Raw genomic sequence first — 19,133 nt, forward strand, 5'->3', positions numbered from 1 at the left:
GGATCATCTGCTTCTTTTGAGATACTGGGTAAAACAGGTGCCATCAAGGCATATGTTTGACTCCTTCCTCACTACACAAATTATATCTGCTTTCCGAGGATTAGTGTACCTCATGTTTATCTGCAGCTCATTTTGGTTATGTTTGATGCACTGATTGTGCTTCTCTGCTGTTTAAGAAGAAGGTGAAGATAAGCTTCTAGGAAGCTAGCACACCTACCTCTTTCTTTTAGTAGTAGTGGCTTTATTTGAGTTTGAGATGGAAAATAATTGGTAATAAAAGGATACTCTTGTAGAAGAAAGAAGCTGTTGAGATTTCAGGATTAGCTTTATCAAGTGGTAGATTCGCTGTGTTCTCCCCATGGTGAAAAGATGGAGCATCATTTAGATGGGAGGATTCTTCTGTCCATATACACAGTACCACTGCATGCTTAGTGTGGCTGCTCTGAAGCTGGGTTGTCTGTGCTGGCAAGCCTCTGTCTCCTGTGTCTGGAGGATGAATAAGAAATGGCAGATTCCTTTTTATATGTCCATCCTTACTTTCTCTTTTTTTTTTGGTCTGATGGTAACTACCACATCATGGAAAGCTAGGGTCCTTCAAATTCAGGGCTAAGGACAGATGATCTGAGAAGGCATATCTATTTCTTCGCTGCACTGCATGTTTGGCTTAAGTGATCATATCAGCTCCAGATACAGTCAGATTCTTCAGCAAGTTTTCATCTTTCTCTTTCTCCCTAGTGACCCAAGAAGCCTTTTCTTTCTGTTCCTGTCAAGAACCTACTGACTGCCAAAATGCACATACTCTTGAGGTGGCTGAGAGAACCTCAGATTCCAGGGGTCTGTGATTCCTTTCAGGATATCAGAGCTTCGAGGTTTTGGTCAGCCTAGAGACATACCAGCCTATCAATGCTTTCCCATTTAATGCTTTCACTGTCCAAATTTTACAGTGAGAAGCTATGTTCTCAAAGATTTGCAAGCTGTTTGTGACAGAAATCAGTCAACCAGATCTCTCATGAGGAATTGTATAGATCTTTTTTTATAGCATGCTCCTGAGGAAAGCTCAGAAAGCCAGATTTCATTTAAATAAAAAAAATACGGCATTTAACTTTTTAACTAGGAGGAAGCGCATAGCATCAAGGAGAGGCAGCAGAAATGAAAGATTTATATGCAGCACTCTCCCTCCTTTCTGATTATTCTTGTAGCCAGCCATCTCAGTCCACAGCTGTCCTCTGATCTGGGCATTGTTTTTCTCTTCTGTTTTCAAGTTTTTAAAGGGGAAGATGAAGATTATTTCCCTGTTCTCCCCATTCTCCAACATTCTGATATAAGACATAGATTTTTGTAGATATATGTATACTTACTAGACTGGTTACCTGCTTGCTTTTTAATCTCTCTATGGAGCTAGATTTCCTAATTGCCATTACTCCTACAGGGACAATGGGGAAGTTCTGGACCAATTTGTTTGTAGAGATGAAGTATCTCTTCAGACTCCTTCAAAGTGTCTTCCATGGTACCTGAGCTGTACCTTTCATCAAGAGATTAGTCTCCCAGTTCTCTAAATCTAGCTTGTCTGTGTTAGAAACTCAGTCATATTAGGGCTCTGTCTTTCTGGATGTATTCTACACACAGACGCTTTTGGAAGTCTGGACTGTTTGTCTGTTGTTGACAGATCAAAGTATTCAACCATTTCTGAGTAGCAGTTCTCTGAACATGGGTAATGAGCTGTGGCAAGACTTGATATGAAACCTTAAAGGTGGATCCTCCTTTTGTGAGTGATACTAGAGACGTCACAAAGAAAAGTCCACAGCCTGGAGCAAAGCTCCATCCAAAACTTTTCACCAAGCACTGTCATCTCTGACACTGTGAAGAGTGATGTGAAGTGATTCTCTACCACAGAGTTGCTTTGCAAGAGCACTAGTGATATATTTAACTACTTCGAGTTAACCACAGAGTGCATGTACTTGTAAGCTGTCACTCAGAAAGAGAGGTTACTTTGCAGCTGATGAAGTTCTTTGAAATATGAATTCCGTATGCATTTACTTCTCCTTACTTGCCCTTCAGGTTTTTAAAAATTGTATCTCTAGTTAAAAATGAAATGGGGCCGTGCATGCTTTGCCTTGTGTGCCAGTGTGCTGAGCATGAGGAATAGTGGGACTTGAGCCCAAAGGAAAAAATTACCCAGTCTTAAGGAAGTGTCTATCTGTTGTGTGAATTTGCACGTAGTCTAAACTTCTGAGACAATGCTTATAGAAGTAAATACTCTCTTTCATGTAGAAATTATCCAGTAGGAATAAATACGCGGAGGAATCCCCAAATGAAATTCTTTGTTTTCTTGTTAAGGATCAGGTCAAATGGATAATGGCTTTAGTTGCATTTGACCTTCAAAATACATAACTTTTGATTAGACATGTTTGCAGCAGATAGCAGAAAAGATAATTCCGTCTGCCTGGAGAAATCTGTGATAATTTAGCCTGCAGGGAAATGCTATTAAGTATACTAAGTAAGTTCTCTAAGATGAGCAATGCATATTGATTGCCAGTTGTTTGTGAAGGCCCTTTGCTTTTACAGTGAATTATCATGGGAAAACTTTGGTTCGGTTTAAGATGTAGGCTTCGTAGTCCCCAGTTTAAACCAGTTATAGGCCAGAAATTGCTACAAGTTGTCATTCTGACTGCTTTTGTTTGCATCAGTTATTACACTGGTTGTTTGTAAATGAGAAAGTTGAGTAATTAAACTAAGCCTGCTGTCATATTCGGATTGGCGAATAATAGAGCAGATACATTGGAGAAAGAAAGAAGCTTTAATGCTCATGCTTCAAGGGAAGGGAATTGCATATGCTTGTAAAATCCTCCAAAGAGGACTTAAAATGTCTGTGATTCCCTTTATACGTGAAGATTTGAGCAGTTACCCATTCGATAACTCATTATCACTTCACCTGAACTTCTTTCCAGCAGATTGCCAAACTGAGGCAGCAGCTTCAGCGCAGTAAGCAGAGTAGTCGTCACAGTAAAGAGAAAGAACGTCAGTCACCTCTCCATGGCAACCATATAGCAATCAGTCAGACTCAGGTAAGTAGACAGTTGCTTATATTAACAGCCTCTTCCTACCTTATCAGGGTTGGCTGAATAGCGTGCTGTTTCTTCCCATCTTTCTTCTGTTTGTTTTCTTATGTGGTATGCTGAAGTGCTTAACAACCTGATACCATTGCATCTTCACTGAAATTTATCTCATAGTTGTCATATAATAAAAGAAAGAAGGGTTGCAGCAGGGTAGCAACTAAAATATATTAAGATGCTGTAAAAATTCTGAGCATGGCCAGATAAGACTGTGTTTCCAGGAATACATACTTGCTTCCAAGACTGATTTTTGTGGTACACTTTCAAAAGTCTCTGCTCCTCTGGAAGGTATTTGCTTATCAGTTTCTCAACCCAATTTCATCTGAGATCGTTTTTAAAAAAAAAAAAAAAGAAAGAAAAAGAAAGTACCAAGGGTAAGCAGGTTGGATTGGCAGCCCAACAACTGGTCAGGCTTTGAGCAGCAAGCAGAACACTAACTCGCTTGTTACAAACATACTTGTAATTCACCTTACTATGTATTCATCAGTAAAAGACAGCAATGCTGTATCACCAGAGGTTTGGGGGGAAATCTCATTTCCTTGTTACATTTTAAGAATCTTTCTGATACTTTGCTTATTGGTCAATTCCTGGCCAGAGAGGCAATTTCCACATGACATCAAGGAAAACAATATTGTGGTGTTTACTTTCTAAAAAGAAAGTGATAATTCACCTTGAATTTAAATTCAGCTGAAATCAAGATGATGCTTGCCACAGTACCCCGTGACTGGTGACTAGAGGATCTGTCACACTACGGGATAAAAGTCTTTTTCTTCGTGGTTTTGTCTAGGACATACCTCTTGGTTGTTATGGAATCATTGTCAATACAGGATCCTGTCTTCTAGCATGAGAGTTTGTGGTTGCAGTGGCTATGTTACAGTACAGTTGTTAGAGTATATTTTGAATTTCCATCATATTAGATGGAAAAATTGCTATCATCACCAGCCTGTTCTTGTTCCAGGTACTGTGACTTACTGTAAAACCTCAATCAGGCATAATCTTTAGGATGCAAAATATTATGTCCAGATTGTGTTGATGATCATTCTCATGTTCTATACCAATGGGCATTGTGATGACAGGACTTCTCTCCAGCCATCAGTCTATGGATTTGATATCCTCCTCTCTGAGAGATTAAGCTCAGGCTCCTAGTCTGACAGCTTCTGTTTTCTGTTGTCTTATTACTTACCTATTTTTCAAAGTGATGTGTGAGTTTAGGCAAATTTTAATATAGCTGATCATTTTAACACTAGCCTGGCTAAGACAATTTTTGCTTTCAGATAATTTTCATGTTTCACAAAGTTAGAAAAATTTGCCTGTGCTCTGAGAATATCTTTATTTCTGCTAATATAAAGATGCTGACACATATGAAGAATAGCTTTGGACAGATCACCTGGCCAAATTACCTGACCATGAACCAGATTCTTAGCAGGGTGCAATGGAGGATGCCCCATGCAGCGTCTGCTCTAGCCATTACAGACTGCCAGTGAAATTGAAACCCAATTATGAGTTCTAAAGCTCAGGCAAGGTTCAGTCAATGACTTCATGAACCTTAAGCCACTTCTAGAAAGCAGTTAATCAAGTCTCGTTTGACAGTGCAGACATTTGAGTCCTGATTAAATTTCACCTACAGTGGATCCTTAACTTGGACTCCATGTTACTAACAGGCCACTATTTGAACTCCTGAAACGTTGGTTCTGTCATTGTATTTCCTGACTGCCTTTTTAAATAGCTAGTGTTTTAGAAAGAAGAGGTTGAGCTGCGATGGCTGATCCTTTATGTTCCTTCTTCTGCTTGGATGAAATCTCGTGGTTGAAACCTAATATTGTGATGAAGACACATAGGAAATTTATGTTCCTCGTGAAACTTTTATGCCTCTATTACAAAGGATCCCACCACATTTTGCATAGAAAAGGGTTTTGCTTTCCATCTCAAAGTAAGCTGTTGCAGGTACCTGTGCCACTATTTATAGTCACAGTAAAAACAGTCTTTGACACAGACTGAAAACCACCTAGGATATATGCTTTTAAGGAACATTCTTTAGTACTTGGAGCTCACTTTGTCATAGCTTGTGCACCATTTTGATTTCTCAAGAAGGTGTTCTCTGATGAGGCCGGTGAAGCTTTCAGTTCCAGCATCATTGTGGGAAGCTGTCCTGCAGGCAATGTGTTTTGTCAGAGTCAGACAATGCCTCCACACAAGTGACATGCATCTTTGGAGCTGCACATTATGCAAGGTTCATCTGGCAAGAACTCAAAAAAAATTTTTACATTTTGTCTTAAGCATCCTGTGATTCTGTGAACAAGAGGAGAACATATATTGGGAAGTGACACTGTTCATGGCTGTCAGCGTAGGTGCATCTATGCTCTGTACCTGCTGCCAAGGAAAAGCTTTTGAGGTTGACTGCACAAGATGCATGTGCACTCTTGTGAACTGTTCCTGTTGGTAATGGAGCTCCACTCCAACAGGTTTTTCTGAAAACTGTACTTGTATTTATTTACATGCTTGATTCTTAAACTCAGAATGATTTCTTTTAAGACCTTTGACATAAAGTTCTGAAAAACTATAAGCTAATGAAATTAAAGGTTCAGAATGAATGCTTTATTTTTCTTTCACTAAAGCCAACCAAAAGAGACTAAAATTGTATTAAGTGACTATTTCAGTTGAGTGGTTAAGCTTTAGGAATGTTATGAAATGCCTTTTGGATCCCAGTTAAACCATCAACATCAGCACCCTGTGTGCTCCCCATTCCCCTACTGTGTATTCTGTAGTCTATACATCTGGACAGTACATATACCTGCCTGCTTACTGATAAGTGAAGTAGTAGAATGCTTTTATTATAGACCATTCTGAGTTAAGTAGAGGTGATTTTAGTGGCTTTTGATCTATGCAAGCATTTCTTTTTATTTAAATTTTCCAAGTAAAGATGGTCTTCCAGATGGCAAAATTAATACACAGCTTCTTACTTTTTAGATTTTTAGTACTGGTCTCAGACTTGTGTCTTTATTCCATTTTCCAACTTCAAATCATGTTGCTCTCTACCTTCTAGGCTTCTATTTCCAGATCAGTCCCTATGCCACTGTCAAACATTTCAGTGCCAAAATCAACTGTTTCACGTGTGCCGTGTAATGTAGAAGGAATAAGCCCTGAACTGGAAAAAGTTTTCATTAAGGAAAACAGTGGAAAAGAAGAAGTATCCAAGGTAAGTTTATATTAACGTGTTTATGGTTGTTTTTTCTTCATAATCTGTAAACACATGGGAAACCTTCCTCGTGGCGGAAGTTACAAATAGTTTTTTTCACAGAACTGTTTGTTTGAAAATTTTGTTTCAGTGTTTTAGAGGGGTGTTTTGTTTTCGGTGTTTTTTTTCTTTTTAAAGGGCTTCTGGCCAAACGTACTTTGTTTAGAATGCCCTTTCTGTAGAGAACTTGAAAATTTTTGTGCGAAATGCAAGTGCTTGAAAAATTAGGTACTTCAGGCTACAGTAGTAAGTAAGTAGAGACCAGGAGATTCATTTATTTCCTTCATTTTGCATTCCTTTTCTTAGGCAAGACTTAAGTTTTCTGTGCTATGCTCTGCTTTTTGGTTTTAAGGCTTTTCTTCCATAAACTGAATGTGGACCATTTTACTTCCATGAAACCACTGTGATCTGTTACGGGAGATGTCTGTATAGGAAATACTGACAAATGGGGCAGCTTTGCTTATGTGGGAGAACTGAAGCATTGGACTTGTCGTTGAGCAGCACTGGAGCGCTTAGATGACACTTAAAATGTGAAATACTTGGTTTACAGCCACTGTTCCCTAAATAGCCAATGCAAATTTTCTGCTGTGGAATAAACTACTCCACTGTTTTTTTTAATCTTCTCTAAGGTGTATGTTCTTTTCTTGTGAATAGTCATGTAATAGCAATTCAATGTACAAGTCAAGCTATAAAACTTTAATCAGAGGTTTAAGATTCCAAAACCTGATATTTGTTGTTCTTCATTTCAGCAATAAACTTTAAAAGTTTTGGAATAGTCTTGGCTTCTCCAGAGGCTTAGTTGTGCAGACAAAGCAGTCTTAAGAATGAAATACTCTAGTAGTAGTAGAAGTTTTATGCTAAGTTTGCCTTCCTAAGGCTGTCTTATCCCTTTAGAAGGGGTGTGTAACAGGGGAATAAGGAAAAAACAAACACACAAACCGAAACAGAAAGCCCAAATCAATGCACCGGGTTGCACCATCTCCAAAAACAGTATAGAAAGGTATGTATTACAGTGCCACTATTGATGTTGCAATGGCGAGGGTTGTAATCTCCTATGGTTAGAGGACATTTCATTTATTTACCAGACAAATCATCTTCATAAATGTTGTCCTTGGGCTTTAACAGCTTATACTGGGGATGCAGAACTTGGTCTCCTAAGTTACTGAATGTACTAGCTCTGATCCAGCATAACGGTTAAGGACATACTTAAGTGCATTGTTGGATTGGGGCCAGAGGTGCTCAGCAGTTTGCGAAACCAAGGCAATACTGAACCCTTCCTCCAAACATCTAGCTGGGAAGAGTCTTCAGACACAAAAGTTATAAATTAGACATTGCCCTTGAAGTCAAGTCCATATTTGTGGGCAGAGGGTTGTTCCCCGCTATGTAACTCTTAATTTCTGTGAAGTCTGGTCTAGTGGGAACTAAAGTGGGACTCCTAGCATGGTCTTGGAGTTTACCAGATCTCGTAGCTTACTTATGGAAGATCATAACAAGAGTAATTTACTCAGTCTTACTGCTGGTGAACTTTCTCCTAACCCAACAATTTACCTTCTTTTTAGCCTGGGGGAGTTGAGGCAGCTAGGTTAAAGGTTAGGAATTACTGAACAAAAGATAAACCATAGGAAACCAAACTTCATTAGTTTCACTGCTAGTGAAACAATTCGTTTTTCTTTCAATTTTCTGCATTTCTTTCTTGCTGTAACATTCTGTATTTTTAGAAATTATTTTAAAATATCAATCAAAGGTAGTTGGTTGCTTTGGGTGATGTGTGAAGGATAAATTATTCTATAGACTCGCTTGTAAGACTGGTGTTCTTGAATTTTTTTCTATTAGTCTCTCATCTCTCCAGTATAAACTTGTGATTTTTTTTTTTTTAAACAACTGTTTCTTAGTTCATACATTGAAATCAGACTAGGTGATGTATAGGACAAAACCAAGCTTAAGGTTAAAGCAGTTTTATGGATATTACTTAAATAACTTTTTAAATTTAGCTCCCACTTAAAATGGGTAACCAGTGAAACTTTTCTCCCAGTTTCATACTTCCTTACTTACTCTTCAGATACACAAATCAATTTAATTTATTTTTTAGACTTGATGGCCTTAATGTAGGGAGTGGGAGGTAAGAGGTGTTCCCTCTTACAGAATGCATTGCGAAAATAATAGAAAGTGCCCTGTAGCAGGACACAGATATGTTCGTAGGTCTCCTATGATGAAAAAAATATTACCGGAACTATCTTTCAAGAATACAGAAGTAATTAGAAACGAAGCAATTTTGATGGACTATCACGCAATATAAGTGAAATGATTAATGCGTTCCTTGTCTGATTTCTAATGCTTCTGGAAATAGATAACAAGATGGTTTTATGTACCTACCAGAATAATAATAGAAGGACGTTTTCTAATTTGCACAGATGCAGAGGATCCTTACTTAAATCTTCATATTATTCATCTGAAAAGTCTGGGTTTTTCCAAGTATTCTTTCCCAGGATACATTATGTTTTTTTGAACTTGAACCTTATCTAATGCATTGATGACTTCACTGATGCTAGAAGGAAGAAGCGCTTTCGTATGTCTGCCTTTGTGTTCCAGTCTAGAGAACAGTTTTAAACCAAAAGCATTGAATGCTTTGCTCTCAGGAAGTTACCTCCCAAATAGATGTAAGGCTTGTGAAGAACAGATTATTTTTAACGCTCCCGTTGGTATATTATATCATCATAGCATTCCTGATGCTACTAAGTAGGGCGTTCTTGTTTTTTTCCAGCAAAAAGATAGATACTGAAAACAATGTGGTGAATTTTAAATGTGTTGAGAAAAGCATGCTATTGTCAAATTGAGCATTTCCATACCTTTGCAGGGAGATGAGGGTAGTATGTAACTGTGTCCAAGAACACGCTGTCCTGTAGGGATTGGCAGGTGTCCTGTCAGAATACATTTGGCATAAGGTTAGTACGTGACTGGATACTCTTGCAAAAAAACCCTAAAAACCAGCATATAGAATGCAGTAATTTCTAGTTGGTTTCCATGCATTGAGTGTTATGAAAACTAATAGCAGCTGTACCAAATTAGTTACCCTATTTATTATGTTGTAAGGTTGTGAGGACTTCAGTTTTTAGAATAGTTTAGGCATGACTCATGGAAAGTAACTTCTGAAGTATTTTTTATGTTGATCAGGTTTAATACATAAAGTTTTTATTAAGTGGAATACTTTCAGTTGATATTTTCATGAAGTTTTTCACACTTGTCAAAACTTGGATTCAATATTAAGGGAAAGATAAATACAGAAGCACAGTAATCTGAAATATTTGCTGGCATTTTCTATGCCTTAAAAGTTATTTTACTTGGAAAGAGTGATAAATATTTAGCTTTTTCTCCTTGTGTGTGTATTTAGAGGCATGTCTAAAAATATGGATAACTTTTTGTACCTCAAATTTTAATTCAGTGGAAGTTGAAATATGTGATTTGGGATGTAATTCCTGATTATATAAGACTATGTTGTTCCTCCAGGTGTCAAAGAATGTCTGTGTTACCCTGCAGCTTTTAATTATGTGATCACTTACTGTTTTTTTCCCTCCCTGGAATCTTTGCTTTACCTGTTACGTAAAGTGTAATATATGCACTTAATGAGCATCTGTTTGGTGTTTTTGGTTTCTCCTCATTAGATATGTGTCCTAATGCTCACTATTAAACCTTGCTTTGAAGTCAGAAATCTGAATTTCTTCCTGGGTTTTTGCTTCTGTATAATAGGAGAGTGTCTGAAATTTTGTTCTCTTTTTATATGTGAGAAGAAAGATACTATCTGCACTTTATGGATGGAGAAACGCAAATCCATCAGGCTTCTGTAATGTGATTCTTCAGGTAACTCAGGATACTGAGTGCTATTTTAGGAGTCTAAAGTGCAGCTCCCATAGTCTCCTTCTGCATCTGTGAATGTTGAAGACTTTTGCAAATCAGTCTGGGCATCCAGAAAAGATAACCATAAAAGAGAGAGTTGGTTCAGACGACTTCCTGGTGTCTCATAGAATTTTTGTGGCAGAGGTGGAAATGAAAACGCTGTTCTGCAGAGCAGTTATTTTTTTGGTTATGTTAGTTATGAGATTGTTTTCTTTCTACAGCTTCAGTCTTGTTTTCTCTCTCTTTTCTGTCTAACAAATGATACAATGCTTCAGATCTATCTTGCACATTGAATGAGTCATGGCCTGTTGGGGGTGATGGGAATAGTAACGTAGTCATGTTGTAACGCATATGCAATGTGAACTGAGCTGTTGGAACAGACCACACAACTGTGTCCAAACCTTCGAGCATTTGATGTACCAACTGTAATGTTCTCTTTATAGTGTGTTTCTTTGCTTTTAATTGTAATGCGAAATAGTATTAACTGGAAGGCTCTTAAGAAGAAAAGGATCTTCCCACTCTGCTAAGTCTGCCTCTTTGTATAATATGTGGTGGTTTTCTGGATAGGCTGTTGCTGAAAAGGGGAGAATGCAATAGTTGGCCAATAGGTTTCATGTCCTCATTGATAGCAAGAGAGTGTTAGGTTGACTTTCAGGCTCTGGAACAGGCTGTTATAATGTTGGAATATATGGAGAAGAGGAAAGCAATAAAATAAAAATGTTCACTTGAAGTGAGAAGGAATAAGACATTAATTTTTTGTAGCTAGAACATTTAAGCTGTTCTCTGTGGCTTGAATACAGTCGTCACTGAAGTGAGGATAAAAACGATATTTAAATCTTGCAGGCATTTTTTCCCCTTCCCTTTTAAGCAAAACTGTAATTCTCATTTGATTTCTTACATTTAAAGCATCACTGTCTTTATGATAAAACTAATTTTCCACTGGGAAGGACAAGTAAGTAGAGCGTGCCAGTCTACTACTGTGAACATGTCTATGCAGTATATTGTAGAATGGGATGCAAGATCGCTCTGGCCAGTGCCAGCTAGGCTGATATGAGCAGGCAGTGCTTCCTAGCTTTGATTCAAGACAAAGCTTGTGAAACTTATATAAGCCTGTGCATCATCTGCTTAGTTGCCATTTTGTCAGAGGTCACCTATGAAGCGAAGGATGGAATGTAGAGGTGTGCTAGAGAATTATGACTTGTACGGTTTCATTTATAATTGTAATTCAGCTGGTTGTTATGGCAATAGTATGCCATTGTATTTGACATTTTCTGCTTTCCCTTTTACCCAAATGTGATTTCTGTCAGAGTACTTGTTTTTCCTTCATAATAAGTGACCTTTACTGAAAATTGTATTACTAAGTGTAATTAGAGATCTATTTGTTGGGGAGGTTTGCTTTTTTAAAGTATCAGGAAAAAAATATACAAACATTATACCAGCATGTCTTGAAGGGCGTTCTGGTGTTAACTTTGCATTAAGAGGGTATAGTTGGCTTGGAACATGTTCACATTGTCCCAGCATTCAGCATAATTAATGTATGTTGTGTCCGTTGTACATCGCATCATTTTCTTCTATAAAGTTGTTCTTTCAAAAATGGCTTGTTTGCTGCTCTTAAGGCCTTGCCTCGTTACTTCAGTTATGAGTGCTACAGGCTGACATTGCTTAGGAGTTTAATCTTTTCTCTGTAACCTGAATTGCTTGTTTCTCTTGCAGCCTTTGGATATCCCTGATGGTCGAAGGGCCCCATTACCTGCTCACTATCGTAGTAGTAGTACACGAAGCATTGACACTCAGACTCCATCTGTTCAAGAGCGCAGCAGCAGCTGCAGCAGTCATTCACCATGTGTCTCTCCCTTTTGCCCTCCTGAATCTCAGGATGGGAGTCCTTGCTCAACAGAAGATTTACTCTATGACCGTGATAAAGGTGAGAGTAGAATGGCCTGCCTTTACCTATGGGAGGCATGTGATGTCCTGCTTTTACAACTACCTTCATTTTACTCATTACATCAGTTTTTGTTTTTGTTTGATTGTTGTGGAGGGATTAAGGATTTATCTTAAAATTGGTTTTGTTTGTTTACATATCTTTTCCCCTCTTGTTTGTGAAACTTCACAAACATCTTCCATAAATATGTCAGAGGAGCACAGCAAACAGACTTAACTATTTATGAAGATTCTAATGTGAAGAATTCAGATTGTGACATGTTTATGTTTAAAAAGGGTTTCAGGAAGGTAGACTGTGGTAGACTATATATTCATCATGGGTGAGTTACTTGCTGATCAAAATGGTGATGAAGTTTTGGATTACTTTTAAAAGTACTCTGCTTCTGAACATTCCACTTGAAGCTATTTGGTGAGGAGCTCAGATGTAAGTTTGAACAATCTGATGGAGAGTAATTATTTGTCTGTGTATGTTGCGTAACAACCCAAAATTTCTGAATAATTTATGTGTTTATATGTCAATATCCTGCATTTTTTTCAAACTCTGTAAAATGTCATTTGGTTTTTTAGAGGGCGTAAACTGGAGTTCCAGTAATTAAGAGTTACTGACAGAACATGTAGTATAAAAATATAGGCACCAGTGTAAAAAGACTGATTTTTTTGGACAACTGTTTACTAATGAAATTATTCTTGGGCTTCTGGTTATCTAGACATAAGTCTTTTATCAGCTGGAGATGTGGACTTCAGCTTGGAGGGATTCACGGTTTGGGTAAAATGTGCAAGCTAACAGTAGTAAGTTTCACAGAGGAAGACTTAACGTAGATGTACTAATGAGCTAAAGACAACAAGATTTTGAGGTTATAAGTAAGGTTAAACTTTTTCTGTAAGTATTCTCTGTTTAATAATTCTTAAAGTAATTTGGAAATAAGATTGGGGAAGGCAGCAGGAGAAATAATAGCTTTTCTTGGTTTCTGAAAAGTATTGCTTTCCCATCTTGGATTTAAAAGGAAGTAGTGGAAAACAAACCCACCTGCCCAAATCCTGAATTGGGGGTGGGTGTGTGCACCTGTGTAAGTTAACCACATCAAAGTAAAAGTCTTAGCTCAGCATGATAGTTGGCCGTGCTCCAAAAATAACAGAGATATTAGCTTCCCCACATGCACTTCTTTCTTATAGTAGGCATGTGAATTATAATGTGTTGTCAAGACTGAATCACTATAGAGACATCCACTAAAGTATTAGCACACAAGGAAACGTCTTGACAGGTAAATTTGTTCATCTATGTCCTGATAACAAATATAAGTTAAAAAGCAAGGAAAAGAAAAGAATAACTCCTTTTGCAGTTAGTACTCAATTATCACAGTAATTGGAATTTTCAGTGGTATTTTATTGGCAGTAGCAAGTGAAGACAGTTTGAAATAGTGCATCTAACCTTCTTAATGCTTTTCAAAAGTTTTTATGTCCTGTCTTGGAATTTTTGAACGGCTAATCAGAGTAAAATTTATTGCTGAACTTCACAAGAGTAGATACTTGTGGATTTTGGTTTTAAGACTGGCTTTAATGCTAGGTTTGTATCAAAAGTCTGCTTTAGTAGTAGTGTATAGGTGACAGTGATAAACAGCCAGCTTTGTAAAGTTAATATAATTGCATCTTTAAATTAGTTTAAGAAAGATACTTAATACTGTGCTTATGAAAGATAAAAGCTTGAACTGCTCATCACAACTTCATTCTTTAAGGACAAGATAGAAACTAGAAAAATGCATTGTGGTTTTCCAACAGGAAAGTGATGTGTTCAGAGGTTGTAAAAGTATAGTCAGAAAAGGCGCCTTTTATTCTCAGATCATTAAGGTCCCGCAGGCCAGTTGTCCTGAATGTTAGCTTCAAAAAAGTTTAATTATAGATAAATGAGGGATATAGGGAGAAATTATAAGGGAATAGCAACTTTTGAGAGGCAGTTTATTAACATCCACAACAGATGTTAACTGCTTTATAAAACAAAACTCATGAAGTTTTTTGCACCTTCATTTTAAGGTTGTTGTGATGCTAGAATAGAACTGAGTTTGCTGTAAGGCCTGTTAAGTCTTGAAAAATGCATTTACGTATATGCATATATGTATAACCAAACGTAGACATACAACCCAAGATAATTTCTGTTACTTTTCTCAAGTTGAGGTTTTATTTTCCCCTCTACGGAAATAACTTGGCTTTACCATTAAAAAAATATAATTATCAGCTTTATGAATGCTCCTGAGTGTGTTGCTGAATCGGAAAGGAAGGTTAGTAGTTTCAGAGACATGAGCAGTGAGAGGAGCCAGCACTCTGTACAGACGCAGCACTGCTTTACATTTCTAAAGCATCTTTTATTTCTTGTGCAAAGCTGTGCTTTGGCCTGAGGCCCTCACAGCTGCTCTTTGGACTGTATCAGCTGTTTGGTTTACATTTCTGCAAGAAGCTGCTAATTCTATTGAATTTTTCAAAAGAAAGTGAAAGCTAAATTTCAGAAAAGGCCCATGATACCGTTCCGAATGGAGCAATGATACTAAATGATACTGATTGGAGCAGAGAGGGAAGGGTGGGAGAGAAGAAGGTAGTTTAATGGCACCTGGCTTTATGATTTTGTTTTCAAATATCAGCCTACTGCAGGCTAAGTGACTGCCTTGCTGCATTAAAGCTACCGGTTTCGCTAGATCTGTTTTGTGATACTCTGGTCCATGAGACTATAGTATATAATTCAGAGTGCTACATAGCGTACTTGGCAGCTGTGACAGAGGTAAAGTGCAAAGGCTTCCTAAGGTACAAGCAGATGAAATTTGGTTTTTTCATACAAAAATAGATAGCATAACCTGCTTTTCAGAGGTTTTGATTTAGGTGCTTTTGTGCAGCATTGCGTATTCCTGCTGTTGCTAGCAGGCTGTTAGAAGCAACATGTTTGTGAAGATGAACTGAAGATACTTCTTTAACTTCTGGGCATCTGATTCATAGTTTTTAAAATGAAAATTGTGTGTGAAGTCTTTGGATAGGCTTAAACAAAGGTATTTTTTAACCTATCGAAACAAATCCCAAAGCTCACTGGCAAAGTTTCCTGTTTCCTTTAAGTTTTGTCACTGAAAAAATTGTTTTACAGATTCTTTTTTAGTTTGCGTCTTTTGTTGCTGTAATATATGCAAGCTAAAATTTGTGGTATTAAGTCTTATGGTTAAAATTGTAATTGAACACAAAAATACTATCTTAAACATTTTCTAGATAACAGAATATATCCATTTTGAACAATTATGTTTAGAAATTCTGTGTAATATGGCTCCATATTGTCTGCTATGTGGTTATGGTAACAAAACTCACTTTAAAGGTTACATCTGTTAATCGTCAGTCATTGTCATCTTAATTAAATTTGATTAGTTGGTTGAAATATGCCAGCAGAGCACACCCTACAGGTGGAAGCGTGGAAGATGCAGATGTGTCCTCTGACATGAAGGCTCATGCATTGCAGCCTCTGAGACAGTAAAAAAAAAAGTGTAAATAGCACAGTTTGAGAATACACATTTGCAGTGTCATTAAGGATTAATAATGTGATAGTTTAGCACTTAAAAGAGCTTACAGGATACACAAGTGGAGACTGGCTTAAGCTGTAAATTCTACCTCTTACCACTTTAACTCATGGCCTATTTTCCCAGTACCCTTCCGTTCTTGCACTGCTGCTGTACCTGTAGAACCAACAGCAAACTTGTACATGTGAGCCTCCTAATGACCACACGCATTTCTCAAATAGTAGTGTGGTGTGTGTTTGATCAAAATGAAAAGCTAACAACTTAGTAAGCTTTAAAAGCAGGGAGGTTAAAGAGAGAAACAGAATGGTTAAATTATACAATAAAATTTTTTTTTACTTGTTTAAGAGCTCTCTTATATAGAAAGTTTCATCCAGACAGGGCTAAATAAACTGAAAACTTGATTGAAAACTGAACTGGCTAGACAAAACTATAAATCTTCCAAGAACTGACTTAACTTTGAATTCAGCTCGATTCTTTCCTTGGATGTACTTCCACAGTTTTCCACTATTTGGTGGAATGAACAGTAGCACGTTTTATGTCTCAAATTTTTTAAATAGAAACTTGAATCTTCAATTTTAAATATTAGAAGGAGGAAACAAACTGTCTGGGTTCTGTTAATGATTTCTGTGTTTGGAATGAGCTCTGTGGGCCAACAGTGGAAAGATGCCAACAGGACCATCACGCTTCCAGCTTGGCAAATATCTGTATTGTCTCTAAGCTTTTTCTGCCTTTGTACAGTTAACACCTAAAATTCTGTAAATAGAAGTGCTGTGTTCACTCTACAGCAGGAAAGAAATGAATAATCAATACACAACTGAGGCTGACTTCAACTGTGGTTTTTTTTTTCCCCTCATATCTTTCATAGTAAATCTCCAAAGGGAAGTGTGACATTTGAGTTGATTTGTGTCTTGTAAGAGGAAGCAGAGATGTTTCAAAACCTCTAATGATTAGCCTTTGTATTTGAGTCATAGTTATATAAGTTTATGTAGTTACTGTTTGCAAACTGTTAAAGACAACCTTTTATGCTTCAGTGAATCTAGACCATAGTGCTTGAAGCTTTGGTTGGTTTTCCACTGTTGCTGACAAGGCACATATGAACAACAGCAGAATAAATAAAGGTATCTGAGTTAAAAATGGTAAGGTACCCCACATTGGTGGAAAGACTCAAAAGGAGCTAAAGCAAGAGCAGTTATTTCTCTCCGAATAAGGTGTGTTTGTAAGTTGGGGGATCCTCTTTAACCTTGCCATTTCATTTTTTTAATTGTAAGCCCAAGCAGAGAATAGGGAGCCACTAATACTAGCCTGAGATAGATGTTGCTCTTTGAAAAGGTAGAAGCCACTGCAGAAAGCTAATTTTCTGTAATTATTTTTGTGCCTACTTTATTTGCTTAATGCATTGAATATCATGTTGCCAAGATGAGTGTTTAAAGTGAACCCTTTCATAGTCTTAATTTTTCAAACTTCTGTCCTTCTGTCATTACCAGAGTTGAGCCTTCTCTCTTACAATTTCTGAGAAGTACAAAGAAATCTGCCTATTGCCTTGTGTCCAAGATCTTCACACTTGTACTTCTAAGTGTGTCTAGTAAAATATGCACAGACAGCTGGAGTTACGGAGAATACCTATATCATATAGTTAGTAGTGATGAGAGAATTGAATTGTGGAAGGTTTATTTTGGATACTAAAACAACTTCACAATTGTGAAGCAAGTAAGGTAGGACATTGTAATGATGAGGTATCAGTACCTGTGTTACAAACATGCTTTGTTTCTTTGCAACTTTGGAAGTATTCATGAGACTAATGAGGTCAATATTCCAGTACAGAATTATGTTTTAAAATAAGATACATGCTGTATACACACATTTTCAATAACTGTGTTCATACAGTGAGAAGGGTATTGTCATTACCACTCATAATTCTTCTGCATGTATTATGCATATTACGTTGTTTGTTTATGTTTTTTGAAACACATAATAAAGAATGTATTTGTTTCCAGGATCACAGCTCTACTTTGTTCTGATTGCAGTGTTCTGGATAAAAATATCCTCCTATTACGTGTTGTTATATGATAGATTACTGCTGCACTGAAGCTTTTATTCAGAAGAAATGTGCTATACAAGGGTGTTAGAAATAGCCTGCAATAAAGGAAGCGTTGTGGTAGAAGCAAACAGGCATAGTGGCTAAATTGTGAAAAAAGGCATCTTGTTTGGAAATCAAATTTAATCAAAAAGCACTCTCAATCTCTAGTAATATAACTGCTTTAAATTTTCAGACAGTGGGAGTAGCTCACCGTTGCCCAAGTATGCCTCATCTCCCAAACCAAACAACAGCTACATGTTCAAACGAGAGCCCCCAGAGGGATGTGAGCGAGTGAAGGTCTTTGAGGAAATGTCGTAAGTAATGCCTTTTATATCAGCTGGTATCTGCAAAGCAGTAAACCTGTTTACTGAGCCTATTCAACTGCAGATGAATAAACTATTCCAGCTGATGAGTTTTTCAGGAGCAAACTATTCTTAGAGTTTGTACAGAAGAGAAGTTGAAGTGTTCTTGTTGGTTTGAAGAGGAAATGGAGTCTTTTATGCTTGAAATCTTTTTGTGCATTTATAAAAGGCAACAAAAATCCAAGCAGAAAAGATAAGGTACATTTAATTTCCTAAGCATTTATGAACCTCTTTCCATATATTTTTTTATTAACTTCTTAAATGTTCGTGGCTTAAAACAAAAACTCTCCTTGTCATACTTCTTTATCAATTTCAAGCATAGGTTGCATTTTGACACGTATCAAACATATAAAATAGAATGAAACCTATATAAAGTGTTTATAGACAGTAGTATACTTATGGCATAGACTTTGCTCAATATTTTTGCTGAGCAAGAAATTGGAAATTAAAATCTTGGACGTCATGTCTTTTTCCCATAGACCCAGCAGTATTTGAGCACATGCTGTCAAGGTTGCATGCTTAGCTCCTGTGGATGAAAGAATTAAGGAGGGGACATTTCTTGCTCTAACAGCATTCATTGCCTACTGGATGGTGAAGGAGCAATGTTGGCTTGTGGAGGAAGCCTCCAGACAAATTACGGAATAAGGGAAAGGAGGGGTCTATTTCATGGAGGTTCTCAAAGGGATTTAATATTACTACATGTATTGTTGCTGCATTGTTCTTATTAAAGAAGAATTTGTGCCATTCTAAATTACTGTGGCATTTTTCATTTGCATATGTACTGCAGATTTTTCTTGCTGGAAGTTGCATGTTTATCCAGTAATTATCAAGTCATTTTTGTGACAGTACTGTTTTTAATGCTGTGGATCAGTTAGCTGACTACCAATATGGAAGATGTTTGCCCCTCTGTCCAATTAATCCCATTCCTTGTCATTCACATTTTAGCAACGTGTAGAACCACAAAGTCCATGA

General features: G+C 37.2%; 1 protein-coding gene across 1 annotated transcript in view; it reads left to right on the plus strand.

Annotated features, from left to right (window-relative positions):
- GLCCI1 (glucocorticoid induced 1) overlaps positions 1-19,133 on the plus strand; it is a 54,083-nt gene that overhangs the window by 34,330 nt on the left and 620 nt on the right. The window contains exons 4-7 of the mRNA XM_059818944.1: positions 2,949-3,065; positions 6,157-6,309; positions 11,953-12,163; positions 17,993-18,113. Coding sequence (XP_059674927.1) covers positions 2,949-3,065; positions 6,157-6,309; positions 11,953-12,163; positions 17,993-18,113 — 602 coding nt within the window. The remainder of the gene's footprint in view (positions 1-2,948; positions 3,066-6,156; positions 6,310-11,952; positions 12,164-17,992; positions 18,114-19,133) is intronic.

Source organism: Gavia stellata, chromosome 6 (assembly GCF_030936135.1).
Source record: "Gavia stellata isolate bGavSte3 chromosome 6, bGavSte3.hap2, whole genome shotgun sequence".
Lineage (NCBI taxonomy): Eukaryota > Metazoa > Chordata > Aves > Gaviiformes > Gaviidae > Gavia > Gavia stellata.